General features: G+C 40.6%; 2 protein-coding genes and 1 long non-coding RNA gene across 4 annotated transcripts; 2 read left to right on the top strand and 1 right to left on the bottom strand.

Annotated features, from left to right (window-relative positions):
- The first annotated feature begins 577 nt into the window (after positions 1 to 577).
- On the top strand, positions 578 to 9,056 carry LOC108011977 (uncharacterized). Of its 2 annotated transcripts, none has more exons than XM_070999512.1 (4): positions 578 to 1,196; positions 5,538 to 6,215; positions 6,275 to 6,529; positions 7,655 to 9,056. In XM_070999512.1, the coding sequence occupies exons 2-4, from the start codon at positions 5,729 to 5,731 to the stop codon at positions 8,710 to 8,712; spliced, it is 1,800 nt and encodes a 599-aa protein (XP_070855613.1). In that variant the 5' UTR covers positions 578 to 1,196; positions 5,538 to 5,728; the 3' UTR covers positions 8,713 to 9,056. The 2 variants fall into 2 exon arrangements, with proteins under 2 accessions (XP_070855613.1, XP_016932727.3); XM_017077238.4 differs by having other exon boundaries at positions 580 to 1,196; positions 7,649 to 9,056.
- On the bottom strand, positions 4,913 to 5,539 carry LOC136117856 (uncharacterized). Its single transcript, XR_010655434.2, has 2 exons — positions 5,096 to 5,539; positions 4,913 to 5,027 (listed from the first exon to the last, which is right to left on the bottom strand). It is a non-coding gene; the product is annotated as an uncharacterized lncRNA (long non-coding RNA).
- An 888-nt stretch (positions 9,057 to 9,944) lies between the features above and the next one.
- On the top strand, positions 9,945 to 19,389 carry LOC108011958 (immunoglobulin domain and leucine-rich repeat-containing protein 2). Its single transcript, XM_017077217.4, has 5 exons — positions 9,945 to 10,069; positions 12,354 to 14,396; positions 17,082 to 17,374; positions 17,428 to 18,059; positions 18,124 to 19,389. The coding sequence occupies exons 2-5, from the start codon at positions 12,399 to 12,401 to the stop codon at positions 18,933 to 18,935; spliced, it is 3,735 nt and encodes a 1,244-aa protein (XP_016932706.3). The 5' UTR covers positions 9,945 to 10,069; positions 12,354 to 12,398; the 3' UTR covers positions 18,936 to 19,389.
- Positions 19,390 to 19,454: the final 65 nt, after the last annotated feature.

Genomic DNA, 19,454 nt, shown 5'->3' with positions numbered 1-19,454 from the left:
TTATCGCTCAAATATTTATTTTCGCTTAATTATCAGTGAATTTGTAAAAACTTCGTGATGATTTTTCTGAGCATGTCCTTCGAATCATTAATGAAAAAACATCTAAAAACATTTTAATTTTATCACCGATTTCACCGAATGTGTAGAAGAATAGATGTAAAAGGGTAGCTGATTAAGTCCGTTTGACACCAAACGCGGCATACGGCAAACGCGGCACCCATTCTCACAGAGCAACGGCTGGGATTTATGACAAATATGAAACTCCGAACCCCAGGGAGCGAATCCACCAATTGGTAACAACTAACAGGGTAAAATTAATTTAATGTAAACCAAGAAAATACGAGTTTCAACATTTTTATTATTATTATATTAGCTAAAAGTGTAAAAATGTATTTAACTTCAATTTATAAATCTATTGAATTGTTAATATAATTTTAAAAGGCCAGATATCTGAAAAGAAATCGATAGAATTAGTTTACACCGATTTTGTTAGCGATGAATAGTTTTGGTATATTTGAATGTATAAAAATGGTATAAAATGAATTTTTTAGTCGGTATAAGTGATCGATAGCCCTTTGGTCACACTGGTTTAGAGTGGGAGTTTAATGGTGGGCCTCCCACAAAAAAGGGGAATAAAATTGGGATACGTGCGGCCGCTGCAACGCACCGAATTGTGCAAAGCCTCAAAAGTGTCATAAAACTGCGTTATTTCCTTGAAGTGCAATAGAAACCCCCTAAAACAGCGAGGGGAAACGCGAAACTGAATCACAGTCTCTGTGCTCCGCCTCCAACAACAAATCTCTTGGTTTGCCAAGGTGTTAATGCTTATTTATTTATAAAACATGCTCCGCATGACTAATGAAACGGGTTGGCGTTATTAAAAACGATTAAAGCCGAAATACTCAGAAAACTAAAAACAAGAAAAACTCCCCAAGGCACACACACACGCACAGTAACACTATTTGTGGTGGCGCCTAGGGTCCAAAAACAACAACGACAACAAAAACAACCACTAGGATAATAACAACAGCAATTCATCATGGTTAATTGTCAATAGAAGGCACATTTATTAACGTTAAATAAACACTAAAAATAAGCTGGCCAGCAAGTAATTATGCTTGACCCTGGTCCAACAATAGCCCCATCTCGGATTCCAGCGCAAGAGGAAGGGAGACGCAGCTAAGCCACGCTGGGAGGTAAGTTTATAATAAGTCTGCCCGAAGATGTGAAGATTTCGGAGGGAAAAAGACTCGGCGACGCAACGATGACGATGCGTCGTTGCCTAGGGTTTTGTTATTTTATTAACACACATTTATGTTTGCTTAAGCAACCGACGAGCGTACATTTCCAAATTCCACGGCCGGACATTGCACCACCCCAAGTGGAGGTTTCAATAACAGTCCAACCAACCTCCAGATCATCTTCCTGGTGTCACTACTTTAATGCCACCATTTATTACTGATCGAACTAAATATCATTTTTAAAGCAAAAATCTTATCATCGTTTTATGATAGAATTTATAGAACTTATATTTTATAGCTCCCATTTCCGTAGAACACTGGGATCCTAAAGTTTTTAGTATAACGCCGTTTTTTATCGGTCACATGTGCCCCATGAAACAAAGAATTTGTGAAATATTTCAAGCCAACGTCCTAAGAACTAAAAACACAATTAATTTTTAGATTTTTCCTAATTTACACATACGTAACATAACTTACTGTATGTAATTTTTTTTTAGTTCAAGCAATTTACTTTTTTTCTTAAATTAGTAAAGTAAAAATCTGGTGATTATTTTTTCTTTGTCCCTTTTATTTATTTTCATGCGTACCCAAGATTCATATCTATGTACATGCTTTAATTTTTACGTCATATCCAAATATTTGAGCGCATTCAATGTACACAGTCTTTGGCAAATAAATTATAGTTTCTGGGACAAAGTTATTTGCAAGTCAAACAATATAGATCGTACCAAGCTTGCGGACGAAAATGAAAAACTGTACTCAACGACTCGTTGCTATTTTTGGCTTGAGGACAGACAGAAACTTTGCAAGACTTTCATTAACACGATCCAGTGTCCAGTTGAATCTTCCTGGCCGAAGCTCTGATTGATAGCGGGGCAGTTGGAGATGAAGATAGTTCCGAGACGCCCGAAAACCCGTTTGCCGTCTAACCGGCGATTATCTGCGGTTCATTGTACTTATTAGCAGAGACGGAGTGGGGCCACGAAAAAATATAACCGACCGCCAGCCAGATTGGAAGTTTGGACCCACTTCCGCTGAACCTTGCTGCTCGCCTCTCAAAACCTCTGCCGTTTTCAGCTGAATTCGAGTTACACTTCATCAAATTACGGGCTCTTGTCAAATTTCACGGCTCTTTAGTAATTTCGCACACAATTACAAGGCTCTATAAACGGGCAACTGCTGAAACATGTAGAACAATTACAGTCGAAGTTTTCTAAATTGAACAATTATATGCCTATCAAGGTATGGGATCTGGGAAAAAATGCGTGGAGACGGTTCGGAGTTTTAAAATGGATCAATAAATTAGCTTGGAAGTTTGGAAAATAATTGCATAAAAGCAAGGAACATAATTTACTCATTTCGAAATTTTTAACAAAAAAAATGGAATGGAATCTGGACATAGTTTTAAGTATAAAATATGTAGGAATGCTAACAGCGCTTAGGGGAAGTGGATGCCGATAAGAAACGTGTCGCGATAAATACATGTTAAATTGCACATAAATTGCGCGAATTATACAGTGCAACTTAGCAATGCTTTGTCAGTGATTCATCTCTTCGCCCAGATAAGCCACACTTTCGCTCTTGATGAAAAAACAAAAGGGGTAATCTCTTATCAATACACTGCACGTCACGCTGCGGTTCCGAATAGAAATAGAAACCCACTAGCGCTCAGACTTTGTGTGCGTCCGTTCAGCTTCACGATAAGCCAGAAACACGATACGACACTGTCGGATTTAGCCCCCCAAAAAATTCCATTGTGCCCGTACTTGTGGCCGTTCTTTCCGGTCTTCCTCAATGCGATGAAAGTTATTTATCGAATTTCACTAATTACCATTAATTAGATGGCTAAATATTTGACAAAAATTTTTTAATTAGATGGCTTGGTTGTATAGATAGTGTTATCTACTCAAAAGTATTAATAATAAATTTCAAGCATTTACGGGGCAGTAAATTTGTAGTGTTTATAATCAAATGATAAGTGGAAATACGCAGAAATTAGTTATTGTCTTATCAGCGGGAAGTGTTGCAAACAATGAAGTAAAGTACTAGCAAAGAGAATTTTTTGATATAATTAACACTTTGTGCACTCCCCTTTGAAAAGAAAATCTTGTGCAACACAACATTTTCAATTTTATAAATAACCTCCAATGTAGACACGATTTTGATTTGATTGGGTTTTACCTTTCTGTATTGCGAATTTAGGTGTTCCTTCACCTTCGCGACTCAGATAAGATTGGTGGCGAGTAACTGCTAATTGTTCGAGACTAAAACAATTTTAAATCACACGAAAAAAGAGAGTTAAGTGTATAAAAAGATAAGTTATAGACTTCCGGCCATATCTTTCCCTTGCCAGTTGTAGGAAAAACATTTTCTACTTCACTAAACAAGTTATCAAAGATGTCTTATAAGTTACATATAACTACTCGTTCCGTACCAACCTGACAACACCGTTTTTTTTAATTTTTAAAGTCGTATATTCCCTCTAGGAAGCTTAAACTAAAATAACTATATCTTTCGAATAGAAGAACCGACAAGAATCAAAGGCAGAACTGCACAAGCCCGAAAAAAAAATATTTTTTTATATTTTTCCCTCCTCATTTTACAGTAACCTTTTACACACCTTTTACTCTGAAAACTCCATAAACACCTTTGCAAAGTTAAAAAACGTTAATATAAACAAATTCTCTCTTTCCTTCAGAAATCATATTACATATATTGCATATATTTATCGCAAAAAATTTAAGAAAGTTGTCTTAAACTAAAAATAAACAATCGATCGAACTCAGACGAGCCGGAAGCCTTACTTGCTAGCGCTCTAATGATAAGTTTGCTCATAGCTTAACATTTTAAATTAGCTTTATATTAATAAATAAGTACTAAGTCATAATTAACTTACTTAAAGATAACTTTACAAATATTGAGATATCAGATAAAGGCTTACCATTCTAGGCTAGACCACAGACAGATAATATAAGTGAGGTAATTTTATAGTATATAATAACTACCTTATCGACAAACAATTAAGATAGCCCACTTACTATCAGTGACGCATTGGGGATTTTCATTGACTATTGAAGATTGTTTGCGGCCAAATATAATGTTGTTAAAATAGTAACGAGTGCCTGCCCTTCAGTTTTATTGATTTTCATATCGAACTGTCACAACCCACTGGTTCTATTTTTATGCCAGACAAGTAAAGTACCGATTAAATCTACTTCTACTACTACTAAATGTGGACCCTATCTGATTCCAAGAAAGCCCTGAAGTACCCAAATGGGATCGCCCGATAAGCAATCTTATCGTCCAGCCGGCCACAGCATGACAAGTCAAGTAACTCCGGAGGTTCTGGTCAAGAGTCTGGCCGACGTTGTGTTTCTGTTCTACCTCGGATGGGTTTCTCCTCAGTCTCCAATCGGGTCAAGATTACTGTTGACTTGTTCGAGTCGCATGCAAAGTGGATAAGAGCCAAGAGCTATGTCGTGACAATTCTGGATGCTGTGCGTGTTCTCCTCTTTCTGGGAATTCATTAGCTCATGGAAACTTCCCAAGTGCTTCCCAGTTCGTCACTACCATTACCACGCAAATAAGTTAAGCTTTTTACTATTGTTTCCCAAATAAAATTGCTTAAATGGCACTTTAGATCTTAAATCCCAAGCTAGGCAAGGCGTAGCTGTAATAAAAAGCGATCAATCTGTATTTATTGGCATTAACCTTATTAAAGAATGCTCAAAACGGATCCACAATAAAATCTAGAAACTCCAAACTTTATTAGCCTTTTTAAAGGTCCTGAAAAAAAGTTTTATAACAATTTCAATAAATATAACAACGCCAAATGATAAAACAAAAAAGCTTACCATGAGTTCTAACGTAAATGCAATGTAAGTTTGCTTTTTTAAACAATTCTGAAAGCATACAAAAACGTTATCTTTTTGTGCAAGTTACTCCACACACTCGCAAATATTTGCATTTTTCCTCGCCAATGGTAACGAAAACAACTAAGCAGAATAGTTATTGAATCGACTGTGAAATACCATATACCATATGGGGAGAACAAAATATTTTGTTTATTAGCTGATCGATTTTATTTAAGGGCTTTGAGGTACAAATGATTTGTAAAATCCAATATTTTTTTTTACAAATTTATCAAATATAAAGATAGCCCTTTTTTTCATCCTTTCCCCCAATCTATACCTAAACAAAGTGTATATCTGTCCCCAGAGTACCGGGTAATGGAAGCACTTAACAAATCGGCTGAATCAGTTGCTTTCCTACATTTTCGTTTTGTTCTCATTGCAGTTACACCGCAGTCGTCGCCAGGCTTGCAAACGTCCAGGGCATCGTTATCACAATACTCACCGATTGACGGCAAGAAGCAGAACCTGCAATCCAAAAATCAAAGAACGAGAATCAAACAAGAGAGAAGCGCAGTCCAGACTGAAACTGAGACCGAGACTGATTGATATTTGCCAGATTTTTCAAGTCCCACCATGGCGGCCGTGGGCAACCTGCATAACACGCGCATCCTGCGCTTTCTTTTAGTCCTAATCGTGGTGGTCCTCACCATTTTCATCTACGCCACATACTCGACGGCGGGAGGCATAACAGCAAACCGTTTGCATTCGGCACCGTCGCCGGCTCAGCAGCTGATTGGTGGTCATCCCGGCCGCCAGCCTATGGACCAAGTAAATAACACTGATAAGGAGTACAGCCCGCCTGCTAGCGGAGAAAGTACGGCCAAGATATCCAGCAGACAGTCGCAACAACAGCAACAACAACAACAGCAGCAACAACCGGCGGAGATCCACAAGAAGCATCAGCAACATCGGCTGCCCACCATCGATGAGGACGCACTGCTCGATGGCGGCTCTGCCGGAGCCAGTCCCCAGGTGGGTGGCGCTGAGCAGACGCCCATGGCCATGGCGGATGAGCTGCTGGAAGAGCAACAATACGGGCAGAGCGTTGATGGCATCACCGGTAAGGGGGAGTGATAGCTTTCTAAGGCTAATTAAGCTAATGAGTCGCATCTTCCACAGGAAACATCAACAGCAGTTCCAACAACAATAGCTCTGCAGACACGTTGGTTGTTAAACAATCGATTCCCGCGCAATCACCACAACAGCAACAGTCGCAGGCGCAGCCAGTGCTTTCCGATGCAGAGCTCCTCATACCCACTTCCAATTTGCAAAAGTTTATCGAGAATGCCGATAAGATATTGAAGAACATTACGACGAACAGTAGCACGGGCAACGGAGCTGCCGTCCCGGCAACCGGAACTGACCAAAACACCGGTAGATATACCTCTATTAGTTGTAGGATAGATAGAGCATATCAAAGACCCTGATTAAAACTAACTAATTTTCGCACAAATCAAAGAACATTTATACTTATAACTCGCACACATGTTTATACCCGTTACTCGTAGAGTAAAAGGGTATACTAGATTCGTCGGAAAGTATGTAACAGGCAGAAGGAAGCGTTTCCGACCCCATAAAGTATATATATTCTTGATCAGGATCACTAGCCGAGTCGATCTAGCCATTTCCGTCTGTCCGTCTGTCTGTCCGGATGAACGCTGAGATCTCGGAAACTATGGGAGCTAGGCTATTGAGATTTGGCGTGCAGATTCCTGAGCTTCTTACGCAGCGCAAGTTTGTTTCAGTAGACTGCCACGCCCACTCTAACGCCCACAAACCGCCCAAAACTGTGGCTCCTACAGTTTTGATGCTAGAATACAAATTTTAACTGAAATGTTATGTTCTCATCAATACCTATCGATTGACCCAAACAAAAGTTTGCCACGCCCACTTAAACGCCCACAAACCGCGAAAAGCTGTGACACCCACAATTTTCATGCTAGATAAAAAATTTCAACTGAAATGTATTGGTCTCGTCAATACCTATCGATTGATCCAAAAAAAAATTTGCCACGCCCACTCTAACGCCCATAACGCTTAAATCTGTATACCGCCGGTAGGTGGCGCATTTTAATCTCGCTTTGCTACTTGCATATCTCCATTTAGCTGAATAACGGGTATCTGATAGCCGAGGTACTCGACTATAGCGTTCTTCCTTGTTCTATATCAATTAATGTGAAGTGTTGTTATTAACGATCCCTGTATTTGGATACATACGGGTATAAAACCCCTCCAAAAGCAAACATTTGTACAGACAAAGACCCGCTGACGGCGCGCCTATTTGTGTAGCTCTATGGCAATGGCGCATAATACGTCCGTTTGCTAGCCAGGTATCATGTTTCATTATGGAAGCTTTGTATACCATTGTGCATTATTTTGTACTATCGGATTACTGTCGAACATATGTTTATGGGACGAATTAGAATTCACTTGAGGCTTTATTTGTACTTCTATTACGTCTACAAGCTCTAATAGTCTGGTTTCTCTTTTTAGATAAAGGAAATCAACCAGATACGGCACAACTAAATTCGGTGGACGGCAAGCTGGAAGTGTCTCCGGACTCCGAAAAGCAGGAGCTGGAATCTAAGGTGATACAGGAAATCAAGGATGGAAAGAAAGAGGCTGCAGTTCCACCACCGAAATCCGCCAGACCACCTGTGCCCATTGTAAAAACGACAAAGGGCAAGAGCGTGGCCAAGGCCCCAGTTGCTCCCGTGGATCCATCAAAGGGAGTGGCGACCGAGAAGCTCTACGAGCCAGGCCACTTGGACGAGGAAATCGATGCGCAGCGCATCTGTCCAAGAGGTGGAGAATTCGTTAAGCTTCTGGTTCTTATTAGCTCCGCGATGTCTCATGAGGCAGCCCGAATGTCCATCCGGCAGACGTGGATGCACTATGGAAGCAGAAGGGATGTGGGCATGGCATTTGTTTTAGGTCGTGGCACTAATGAAACGCTGAACAAGGCTCTTACCCAGGAGAACTTCATCTACGGCGATCTGATTCGGGGTAACTTCATAGACTCGTACAACAACCTCACACTCAAGACCATCTCGACGTTGGAATGGGCAGATCTGCACTGCCCGAAGGCAAAGTACATCCTCAAGACGGACGATGACATGTTCATCAATGTGCCCAAGCTGCTGACCTTCCTCGACAAACACAAGGACAAGCGAACCATATACGGTCGCCTAGCCAAAAAGTGGAAACCGATCCGCAACAAAAAGTCAAAATACTATGTGTCTGTAGACCAGTTTGCGGCGGGAGTGTTTCCTTCCTTCACCACTGGACCGGCTTACGTTCTAACCGGAGACATTGTACACGAGCTGTATGTACGATCGCTGAAGACTGTGTATCTGAAGCTGGAGGATGTGTTTACCACGGGCATCGTGGCGAAGAGCCTGAATATCAAACGGGTACAGGCGAACGAGTTTGTCAACCGGCGCATCTCATTCAACCCGTGCAACATCCGCAACGCTATCAGCGTGCACATGATCAAGTCGAACGAACAATTCGATCTGTGGAAAAAGCTGCTGGACCAGACCACCAAGTGTAAATAGTATTTTAAGTTTAGAGTTTAGTTGTCGGTGTAACGAGCCCAGTGTGGTCGTTCGAGAAGAAGAGCAAATATATATGTAATTCGGTACGAGTAGAGAATGATTAGCAAAGGCAGCTATATAGGATTATAAAATTAGCCTAGTCTCTAAGTCCTAGAAATATCACAAATTTCGTTGTCGATCCCTGCATCTGCCTATATGCAAGCGGTCCAACAGCGATCCAAGTACATTTTAAAAGATTTGTAGTTTAATTTTAGCATTCTGAATGCCATTATTTAAATGATAATTACTGAGCGATAACTGTGGTTATATCTTAAAACTAAATACATTAATGTAAATCAAAAGAACCCAAAAGTGCCTTTTTCTTTCTATTAGGGTTCTGAATATTATTAACTCTGCAATTAACCCGGTGAACAAAAAAACAAGTTAAATTTTCACAAAACTTGAGATTTCTCGATCGGACATAAAAGTAAAGGATTCGCATCATCGTAAGAGGTACCATAGATAGATGACGGGGATTAAACTTTTGTTTCAAAACATGGACACGAATTGCATAATTCTTCTACGTCTTACTGTGACACCTACTTTTTTAAGGGTTCTTTAATGTTTTTAATTTTATGTCACAGAAATGTTTGTCCAATCGATTTGATTTTCGGTTGAAAGAAGTCGCTAATTGAACTATACAATCAGCTCATATCGCAAAATGTTCGCAATCAAATATGATAATTTGCCTCTACTATAAAGGATTACAAATTAAAACCAGTCGTTATTCATTTATAAGTTTGGAGCCGATGGTTATCTCAAGATGATCACAGGGTAAGTTTTCATGATTAATTGTTTAATTAGTTATAAATGTCTCTAAAACTGGAAGCCGGTTTGAGGGTTTAATGCTAAGGTCTGAAGTAATCTATTTGATGGATCTGGTTTGGGAGAGGGGTGAAAAAGGTGTTTGTGCTTTTAAAGTTATGAAAAATGTATTTTATTAAGCCTATCCTTAGGAACTGACGATATCATATCTCTTCGTTACATTATTTATATTAAAGACAAGAGTTCATTTTTTTAGAATTTACTTACACTTTAATTTAACAACGTATTTTGTTGATACAATACTGAAACATCAAACAAAAAACAACAGTACTTATTAAACAATTAAATAAAGACGTTAATTTTTTTTAAAGAACTCAGTGTATGGTTGCGCAACACTGGTTGTTGGTATGTTTTATGGCGCTTTCAAACGAACAGTCGGTTTATTTTAGGGCGTTTTTTAATGTGCCGTTGATGTGCTTAAACGTTTCATCTACGGTCACACTGCAGCCAAGACGAAAAAAGACGCGAGAAGATGCATAGAATATAAACAACGGTGAGATAATATTTAAAATATATGAAATGGAAAAAATAACATTTTACTTGAGTGGCTAAAATGTAGCCATAAATAGTGGGTTGCAATCTTTCGATTGGGCCAAATGAAAAGTCTGATGTAGGACAGGTGCGAGTGTGTGCGTAGAAAAAAGTCTGCTTCAGCCACAAAGGGTGAAGAAAAAATAAAACCAGAAGTTTCGGTGGTTATATATGTAGTTCGCAGCTGCACGTTAAAAGTCCGATTCTCCATCGGTAATATCCGCATCGAAGTCACAACCGTTGCCCTTGGCAACATCTTCGCTGCATCTTGCACATAGTTACACACCCTTGGGATGAGATCCAAGGTAAAGGAGACGAAAAGGTGTTGAATGAATTATGAGAGGGCGGAAATCTCCATTTGGTGAATGATTCTACGCTCCGGAAGAAAAGAATCTCAGCTAATTGGTATTTTCGTGCCCGCCTGTCTCATTAGCGGCTTTTCAGACGTCAGCAGGCGTTACCTGTGTGTGTGAGAGTGTGTTTAGATATACATACATACATAATATATGTACATTGAATCCGCAGTTAAACGGTTGTTTTTGCCCTGTTTAGAGCTTAGGTTCTATTACAGATTATGCAACCCACTCTATCTCCCTCTCTTTCGGACGTCTCCGATTCCTTGGCTCAATGGAAACGACACTTAAATTAATCATTTGTCCAATAACAAAGGTTCCCTCGAATAACTTGCTTATTTGCGCCATCAGCGGTCGGTCATGTTTCGATTGATATCGAGCGAAGAGCCACAGCCTTTATTAACTGGTGGCACTTGCACTCCATTTCGGCAACTACTTCCTCGCTTTTTGAGCCAACTAATTTAATTATGGTCTTATATTCGTGGCAGTTTTTTCGACTTGAGTGTTTGTATTGCTATTTGTCTGTGTGTTGGGCTATTTTTGTATCGGTTTTTCGTTTTTTTTTTTTGTATTTTTTTTCGTTCAAGCAGTTTTGGCCAGATTTTTGCTACATATGTATGTATTTGAGGTGTGAAATTTGCACACAATCAGAATTTGTAGGGTTAAATATTTGCCATCAATAACAATATTGACTAAGAATTAATTTCGTTGAGAACTGTGATCACTGTGAGCCCATACACCCATCCATCTTGATCACTTTCGCAAGTCCCCGACTTATCAACTTTATGAGTTCGTTGGCTGTTATCAGCCTTCCCCCAACAGCTGGTCATTAATAACAAATATAAATGCTTCTATTTTCTATATGTTCGACGTAGCATCGGGTCAGTCACTCGACACAGGGAAGGCAATATAAAATAAATTCCTTTAATAGTTTCCCCGTCTTTCGACTTCTACCCATTGAGTAATAATCTTGGGAACTGAAATCAGCAGAACGTAATTGCTTTGTTGATGCAGGTTGCGGTTGCTGGGCGGCATTTCATTCAATATTTCTGTTTATAAACAAATGAGAGGTAAATTAAAATATATGGCAGATAATATTGGGAGCTTTCCTATTCAAAGCGGATTAAGTAATTCCCGTCATATATATTAATGTGCCGAGTGTTTTTAATAGAAGAAAAGTAAAAATAAACATGATCTAAATAGTTTGTTACCCTCGACCTTTTTTTAATACCCTATTTCATTATTTATTTATTTAACTTCAGTTATTCAAAAATTTCGTCTTAGATTTTATAACTTTGAAACACATTTTAGTTCACACAAAAAATTGTTTCTTCGCATGTCGTAAAGTTCTAAATCTTCGTTGCATGAGAACGCAAACTGGAGATGGAGAAGAATTAACTCCTCCTTTATCCAGCCAGACACTATTATAATGCATTATTTAAAAGAGTCGCTCTGAATAATACATACATTCCTTCACTTCGTAGTCCCACACATTTTCTGTGCGTCGCCATTTGGACACGCAACTGGACTCCAAGTCGCTTTCTCCTGTACCCCACCGTTTTATTTATAATATTTTCCTAACATATTGATTTTGGCCATCGTTCTTGCTCAATTTCCCGTTCTCCCAAAAAAGTGAGAGTTGCGACAGTTTTTTTTTTTGTTTCGGAAGGGTGCTAGCAAAAATCAATAACGACCAAAAACCATAAGTGGTCTGATTGATGTTTTTGTTGCCGGAATTTTTTGGATCTAAGCCATAGATGGGACAATCACTGTGATTATTACGATATAAAAAATACAATTTGAGCACTTAAAGGGAAATCGAATAACAAATATCACACATTATAACATTGTAAAAATATAATTGTATAATTCTCTGTCATTCGAATCTTGCAGGTGTACTATGCGACCGTATAAATATTTGAGATTACATACTGGAAAATGGAAGCAATATCGAAGATTCCCCTGATATTGTGTGCCTTGTTCGTCGTGGTCAACGCCGCAGTGGCCATTAGTGGCGACAGTACATACTGTCAGGCCACATACAGTAGCGCTGAGGCGTTACTAGCCCAAACCCCTCAGCAGCATCGTCCGCAGACCAGGCCCAGGACCAGGATCTGGCAGGAGCAAGAGTTCTCCTTGCTGGGCTACAAGTTCCACCTGCCGTTCGTGGGACATGCAGTGGACTCGGATCTAGATGATAGTGACAGTGATGAGGGTCTGTGGCTGGACGGCCTGGACGCCGGATCGGAGAGCGTGGAGGTAGAAGAGCATGAACTCTCTGCGATTGGTGAAGTGGATCCCAAGGCCAATGTGTTCAAGCTGAAGTGCGAGCATGTGGGCCTGTGGCAAGTGAACCAGGAGATTCTCTCTCCGCGGAGTTCGCTCATCAACTACCACCAGCTGATGCTGGTCCATGTGCCTGCGGATATTAGTAATCCCCTGAAGCTGCCGCAGAACGAGAGCGTCAGAGAGTTCTCCTGGCAGGACAGTAACCTAAAAGATGAGCCTCTCAGGGAGCTCTTCACTCGCCAACCGCACTGCTTCGAGTACATGGAAAGGCTGAATCTTGTTGAGAACCACTTAGAGTGTCTCCATTGGGTCGTTCCGCAGGTCACGCGTCGCCTGAAAGTACTTAAAATGAGTGGTAATCGGCTGTCCAACTGCAGACTTGTGAACTTGCAGCACATGAAGCAACTGGAGGAGCTGTACTTGGACAGGAATGAGATAAGCTCCTTACCGCAGCGCTTCCTGGGCGAGCTCAGCGAACTGCGCATGCTGAATCTCAGCCAGAATTTGCTGACAGAGCTTCCTCGGGACATATTTGTAGGAGCCCTTAAGTTGGAGCGGCTCTATCTCTCCGGAAACCGGTTGAGCGTCCTGCCATTCCAGCTTTTCCAAACAGCACGCGACCTTCAAGTGTTGGACCTCAGCGATAACCGCCTGCTCTCCTTTCCGGACAACTTTTTTGCCCGCAACGGGCAGCTCCGTCAGCTGCACTTGCAACGAAATCAGCTTAAGTCCATCGGCAAGCACAGTCTGTACAGTCTGCGCGAACTGCGGCAGTTGGACCTTAGCCAGAACTCTCTGACCATCATCGATCGCAAGGCTTTCGAGTCCTTGGACCAGTTGCTGGCGCTGAACGTATCCGGCAACAACCTGACCCTGCTGTCTTCCATCATCTTCCAGTCGCTGCATGCCCTCAGGCAGTTGGATCTCAGTCGGAATCAGTTCAAGCAACTACCTAGCGGATTGTTTCAGAGGCAGCGCTCTCTGGTGTTGCTACGCATCGATGATACGCCCATTGAGCAATTTTCCAACTGGATTTCGCGTTATGATGAGTCGCTTGTGGACCCGCAGGTTCTTCATCGCTTGCGTTACCTTTCCTTGCAGCAGAACAGGCAACTAACTCGGTTACCCGCCACACTGTTCGCCAATACTCCCAATATAAGGGAGCTGCTGCTAGCAGAAAATGGATTGCTTCAGCTGCCCACCCAGATCTCAGGGCTGTCACGACTGCAGCGACTCAGTGTCCGTGGGAATAGCTTGGGATCGTTGCCAGAAGGCATCAAGGAGCTCAGACAGCTGCACTACCTCAATATCTTGGGAAACGAGTATCAGTGCGACTGCAGCATGTATTGGCTGACCGCCTGGCTGGCTAATACCAGCACTAGCCTGCGCCATTTGCCGCCCCAGGCACAGACTAACAATGCTAGTCCCAGCCAGACTCCGCTTGACTCGTACGAGAGCATCGACACTCAGATCGATGCACTGAAGTGTCAGTACGGCTATCCCGGCGATATGCTTCGCGTGCTGAGCAATCTCAACTGCTCGGTGCCCTCGGTGGTGCAGTTCTCAGAGCCCAAGATGCACAAGCTTCTCTCCACGGCCAAGCTGGAGTGCCAAATTTCTGGCAGTCCAGTGCCAGACATCATATGGGTGAGTATAAAGCCTGTTCATTCCCCATATGGGTTGGTCTCAATTTATTTTTATGAAAATAATTTATTAAAGCTACCTTAAGATTCAAAACTAAGTAAAATATTGGCTATTGACCACTTTGCCTCTATGCCTTTGAGCTAAGGACTCCAGCTCGTGTACATTATAAAGATTTAAATGTAGGGTGTATACAGTGTACGTAACTAAATATTTATACCAAATACTCTCTCTTACTCTTAGAGTAAATATATGTATTGCATTCGCTAAAAAGTATGTAACAAATATAAGAAAGCGTTATCGACCCCATAAAGAATATATATTCTTGATCAGCATTACCAGCCGAGTCGATCTAGCCATGTCCGTCTGTCCGTTCGTCCGAATGAGCGCTGAGATCTCGGAAACTATAAAAGCTAGAAAGTTGGGATGTGACAAATAAAGAAAATGGTCCTAGTTGGCGCCGTTGCGGGATGTGCAATTGTGAACAGTAGCTTTTTTTAAAATGGGTGAAAGTGAAATAAAACTAATTGTTTGTTTATCGAAAAAAAATCGAAATGGACCCTTTAAAGTATATACAGTATAGTATATATCTTCTTGATCAGGATCAGTAGCCGAGTTGGTCTAACTATATGCGTATGTTTGTCCATGTGAACGCTTGTAAAATCGTAAATGGTATTTAATTTTGAATGTTGCTCAAATCCAACCATAGCCTAACATTTAAAAGACTTTAAATCCCCAGTTTCTACTTCATTGATTTGGAATTGATATTGAAACCATTCAAGCTAATACATTTGTATCTAAGCTTTAATAAAGTACAAGGTACGTAGTTTTGGAAAACGCGGTTTCGAGAAAAGCGTACTTAAAGGTAGTTTTGCTCAGTATTGCTCGCTCGGTCTCATAATAATTTTTCTTGTACGCATTCCTAAAAGTATAAAATATAAAATTAGACAATAAAAAAGTCGATTTATACATCGCGCTGGACGGAAATCTCCCCTTAATATGACAAAAACTTGTAAATGTAATATTAGTTACTTGATTTCCTAAACTGGATTTGCATGCTTAAATTCTTCTTTGGATTTATATAGAATAATGTTAAGAGGGAATATAGAGAAAAATAATACATCATTTCTTTATCACTGAGGACAGCAGTCCATGAGTGACAAAGGCCAACAGGAAAGTGTGCATACGCAACTACTATACATACACAAAAAAATGTTAAAATCTGACACTCCGAAACAAGAATTTTGGGAACGTTTCAAAATGAAAATTTTGTTTTTTATGATAGTTTGTCCCAAAACGTTCTAAATCGTCCTGAATACATTTGAATGGCTCGACACAAAAAACTTTAGTACTACCACTTTTGGAAAAACGCAATAGTTTGTCGAGAAAACAACTCTGAACTACTAACTGTACAGACTTCTGATATATGTCGTTGAATAGGTATTTGAAATACTATGCACGCCTCCTTGTAGTAACTTGCCCTTTATTGCCCTAACGATTTCTGTGTGAGCTTTTGACATTGTCAAGGCTTGAAAATGATAATTCAACATAAATGGACACTTTTACCAGTTTCGGACAACAAACGCTGCCTGAACGGTGAATTTTGTTTGTGCGTGTCCAAACTCTATTTTAGGGTCATGGAATCATTTAAAATGTATTTAACACTGTTAAACTTTACTTCTACAACTTGGGAAAACCCAGCCCAATAAACAGCTACATTTACAGCTACAGTTGGTTTTAGGTTCAATGGACGCTTTTTTTTTAACGTAATTTGCCCTGATACCATAGTATCTTGATTAAAAACAAGAAAGATCAGTATAGTCGAGTCCCTCGAGCCGTAACACGAAGAAATGAAAATCTGTGATGGTACGATCAAAACGAGTGATACACCAATCGAAAGGTATCGCACAACCAGCCAGATTTCTTTTGGAATTTAGAACTATATAGCTCTTAAGATTCCTTCGTTTTTGATAGATCAAACATAATACCTTTTTACGAGGTTAAAACAAAATGACAATCGCACCTTCAGCGAAGAACAGCTTTGATATCAACATTTGTGAAAAACAATTATTTTAAATTAATAAATACACTTTCTAAAATTTTTATTCCTCTTACTACAATAGAAAATAACCGCGTGGCTAGAAGCTTTTATATTATTATATGTACATATAAACGAAGTTATATGGGGACGATTTCTGTTCATGGTATTGAGGTATAATAATTTGAAAACTAACACTGTGAAATCAAATAACTTTTCCAAAACTTCTGATATCAAACAAAAAAACCTCTTAACGGGGTAAAAAGCTAGTGACGACCGTACCTTCAACATACAAAAGTTCTGATATCAACTTTTGTGAATAAACTCTACATTTTTCCCAATCGTCACGCTTCATCAAAATTGTACATCTTCTAGCCTACGCAGGCATATTGTATTGGAACGTAACGAATGGGAAAAATTTAGAAAGTGGATCGTATAATACATTTTCGTCACAAAAGCTGATATCAGAATTTTTGTATGTTGAAGGTGCGGTCGTAACCAGCTTTGAACCTGGCTAAGAGCTGTTTTTGTTTGACTAGCTGTGTACAATATGTTACTTATGTATCTATAGAAATGACACAATTCATTGTTTACTGGTTTAGCATAAGTCTTAAGGTTTTTATTGCCAGGGTTAATAGTATGACTTTTATTAGGTTACTCCCCGCTTTAAAATTTTGCGGCACCATGCTGATCCTGACAAGCGGCCGATTATAATCGATAGTAAGGAGGAAGCTCACCAGCCACCGAGCGCGAAGGAGCTGGCTGCCCTGATGGACGAGAGTTACATCCAGTCCCTGAACTTGACACGTCAGCAGAACTTAGTGGGTCAGCGTGTGGTACTGGTGGAGAACGGATCGCTGCTGGTGCACAATATTTCCAGAATTGACAGTGGCATGTACACATGTTATGCCTTCAATGTGATGGGCAAGGCCTCGGCAGTATTACGGTAAGACTACAAGCAATCAATTTACCTTAATATTAAACTATCCCTGTTTCCAGACTGTACATCGATCCTATTGTGTTCTACCGGGTGAAGATCGGCAGCATACTGTTTGGCACGGCTTTGGCTACAGCATTCCTGCTACTAACCCTGATGGTACAGGGACTGAGAAGCTGCTTGTCACGCTGGGGAATATGCAATCGCTTCTACTGCTGCGTCAATCGAAACAAGAAGTCCCCGCGGCCACGTCAAATATACGCCATGCTAGACAGCATTGAAACCTACAAAAGTCTGCAGCTGGAGAGACTGCGCGAAAACTACGCCCAGCAAGTGCACCGCATCCGGGAGAATTGCGCCCAGCAGGTGGAATGGATTCAGAGCAGTTACACCAGCCAGGCCAAGCACATCCGAGAGTTCCGCGATATAGGCTCTAATCATCTTACTACGCTGAAGGACCAATACTATGATCAGGTAAAGAAGGTGCGCGACTACTCAACTGGCCAGTTGAGCTGGGTGCGAGAAAACTATGTCTTCCAAAGGAACAAAATCCGGAAGTTTAGTGCCCACCAGGTGCTGCGCCTCAGGGAAGGATACAAATACCAACAGCAGACTCTAAACAAGGTGCTGGAAAACCTGCCCAGTTTCTACTTTGAGAATTGTCGCGGACGATGTGAGGAAGACCTTGCCGAGGGTAAGATTAGAACAAATGCCTAGTAAGACTGCTCTTATTTATAATTACAATAACTTATTAACAGACTTAGACTGCTATTTCAAAGGCCAAATGGACTTTGCTGGCTCCAAGGAGCTGCACATACAAAAAATTAAAGCGCGCCTCTCTGCCAATTACTCAGCCAGCAAGGCGTCGATTTACTATACACCACCAGACGTCGATATGCTGCATAGCTCGCAACTTAATTTGCAGACCTCACCCATCCACATCAACTACATTGATGAGAATCTTGACCAGCAAAAGCAGCTAGAGCACGACTTTAAAATGGAACCTCAGCTACTGCTTTACAATGCCCCGCTTCTCTATCTGAACCCCGAAGGAGCAAGCAGCAGCGGGCATGCGGCGGCCGTGGCGGCAGCAGTTGCTTTGTCTCAGTGCATAAGCGTGGAGGACAATAACCAAGAGCAGGAGATGCAGCCACTAAGAAAGCCCTGTGGTATCCAAGAGGAGCTGCCCAAACTGAAGGACGCGAACGAAGTGAAGAACTCGAAATCTTGCCCGGCCATTTACAAAGTGTCCAAACAGCAAGACGGCAGCACTCTCCATGAGCTGCAAAAGGAGGGCGAAGCCCCCTACCAAATGCTCCGCCTAAATCCTGTGGAGACCACTTCGCCGACATCGACTGTGGGCCCTGCAATGCCGGCGAAGATAGAGAAGCTGAACATAATCCTGGATGAATGTGGCAATGGAACGTCTAGTGAGACTCCCCCATCCGAGTCCAGTTGTGAGTCCAACAGCTTGGACGCCAGTTGCAGTGATGTCTGTCAGTATAGCAGCAAGATGGCAAACGCGTCACCATCATCCCCTCCACCCAAGGCAGCCCCTGCCAGCACCTAGAGATTTTTTTAAATTTTAAATTAGTAATTATAATAAAATGTAACGAAAATATAAATTGTAAAGATGTAAGTTAATCAAAATCATCCGCATATTAAGGTAATTTTCATGATTATGAAGTAATGGTAAGGCATACAACAATAATTCAACTTAGAGTTAATTAGCAAAACATATGAATTCAAGTGCTGAACGTTGGAAAGTATTGGATGAGGTCGTACTACTATACCAGAAGATGATCAAACACAAAGCTTAAAGAATTTTAATTTGAAATCAACTCACACCTGGAACCGCTAAGGTATCATGTCAATAATAACCCTCACTTGTGATTTCATTACATTACGAGTATAAGCATCAAAAGTAAAAAGAGTAAGGCGAATTTTAAATGAAAGCAACAAATGTTAATGAAATTGTATCATAATAAAAAGTATATAAAAATAAAATGTTTACTGTAGCAGAACTGGCGAATTTCCTTACCCTAGCTGTAGGTACTCAATTGTTGAAAGTAAATTATAGTATTTAATG

Source organism: Drosophila suzukii, chromosome 2L (assembly GCF_043229965.1).
Source record: "Drosophila suzukii chromosome 2L, CBGP_Dsuzu_IsoJpt1.0, whole genome shotgun sequence".
NCBI lineage: Eukaryota > Metazoa > Arthropoda > Insecta > Diptera > Drosophilidae > Drosophila > Drosophila suzukii.
The sequence above is the reverse complement of the archived record's forward strand: the minus strand, read 5'-3'. Positions and strand labels throughout refer to the sequence as shown.

Coding starts and splice junctions, on each gene's coding strand:
- LOC108011977 (XM_017077238.4), top strand. CDS start 5,729: ATGGCGGCCGTGGGCAACCTGCATAACACGCGCATCCTGCGCTTTCTT. Junction 6,216..6,274: donor GAGCGTTGATGGCATCACCG/GTAAGGGGGAGT, acceptor CATCTTCCACAG/GAAACATCAACAGCAGTTCC. Junction 6,530..7,648: donor CGGAACTGACCAAAACACCG/GTAGATATACCT, acceptor TTCTCTTTTTAG/ATAAAGGAAATCAACCAGAT.
- LOC108011958 (XM_017077217.4), top strand. CDS start 12,399: ATGGAAGCAATATCGAAGATTCCCCTGATATTGTGTGCCTTGTTCGTC. Junction 14,397..17,081: donor CAGTGCCAGACATCATATGG/GTGAGTATAAAG, acceptor GACTTTTATTAG/GTTACTCCCCGCTTTAAAAT. Junction 18,060..18,123: donor TGAGGAAGACCTTGCCGAGG/GTAAGATTAGAA, acceptor ACTTATTAACAG/ACTTAGACTGCTATTTCAAA.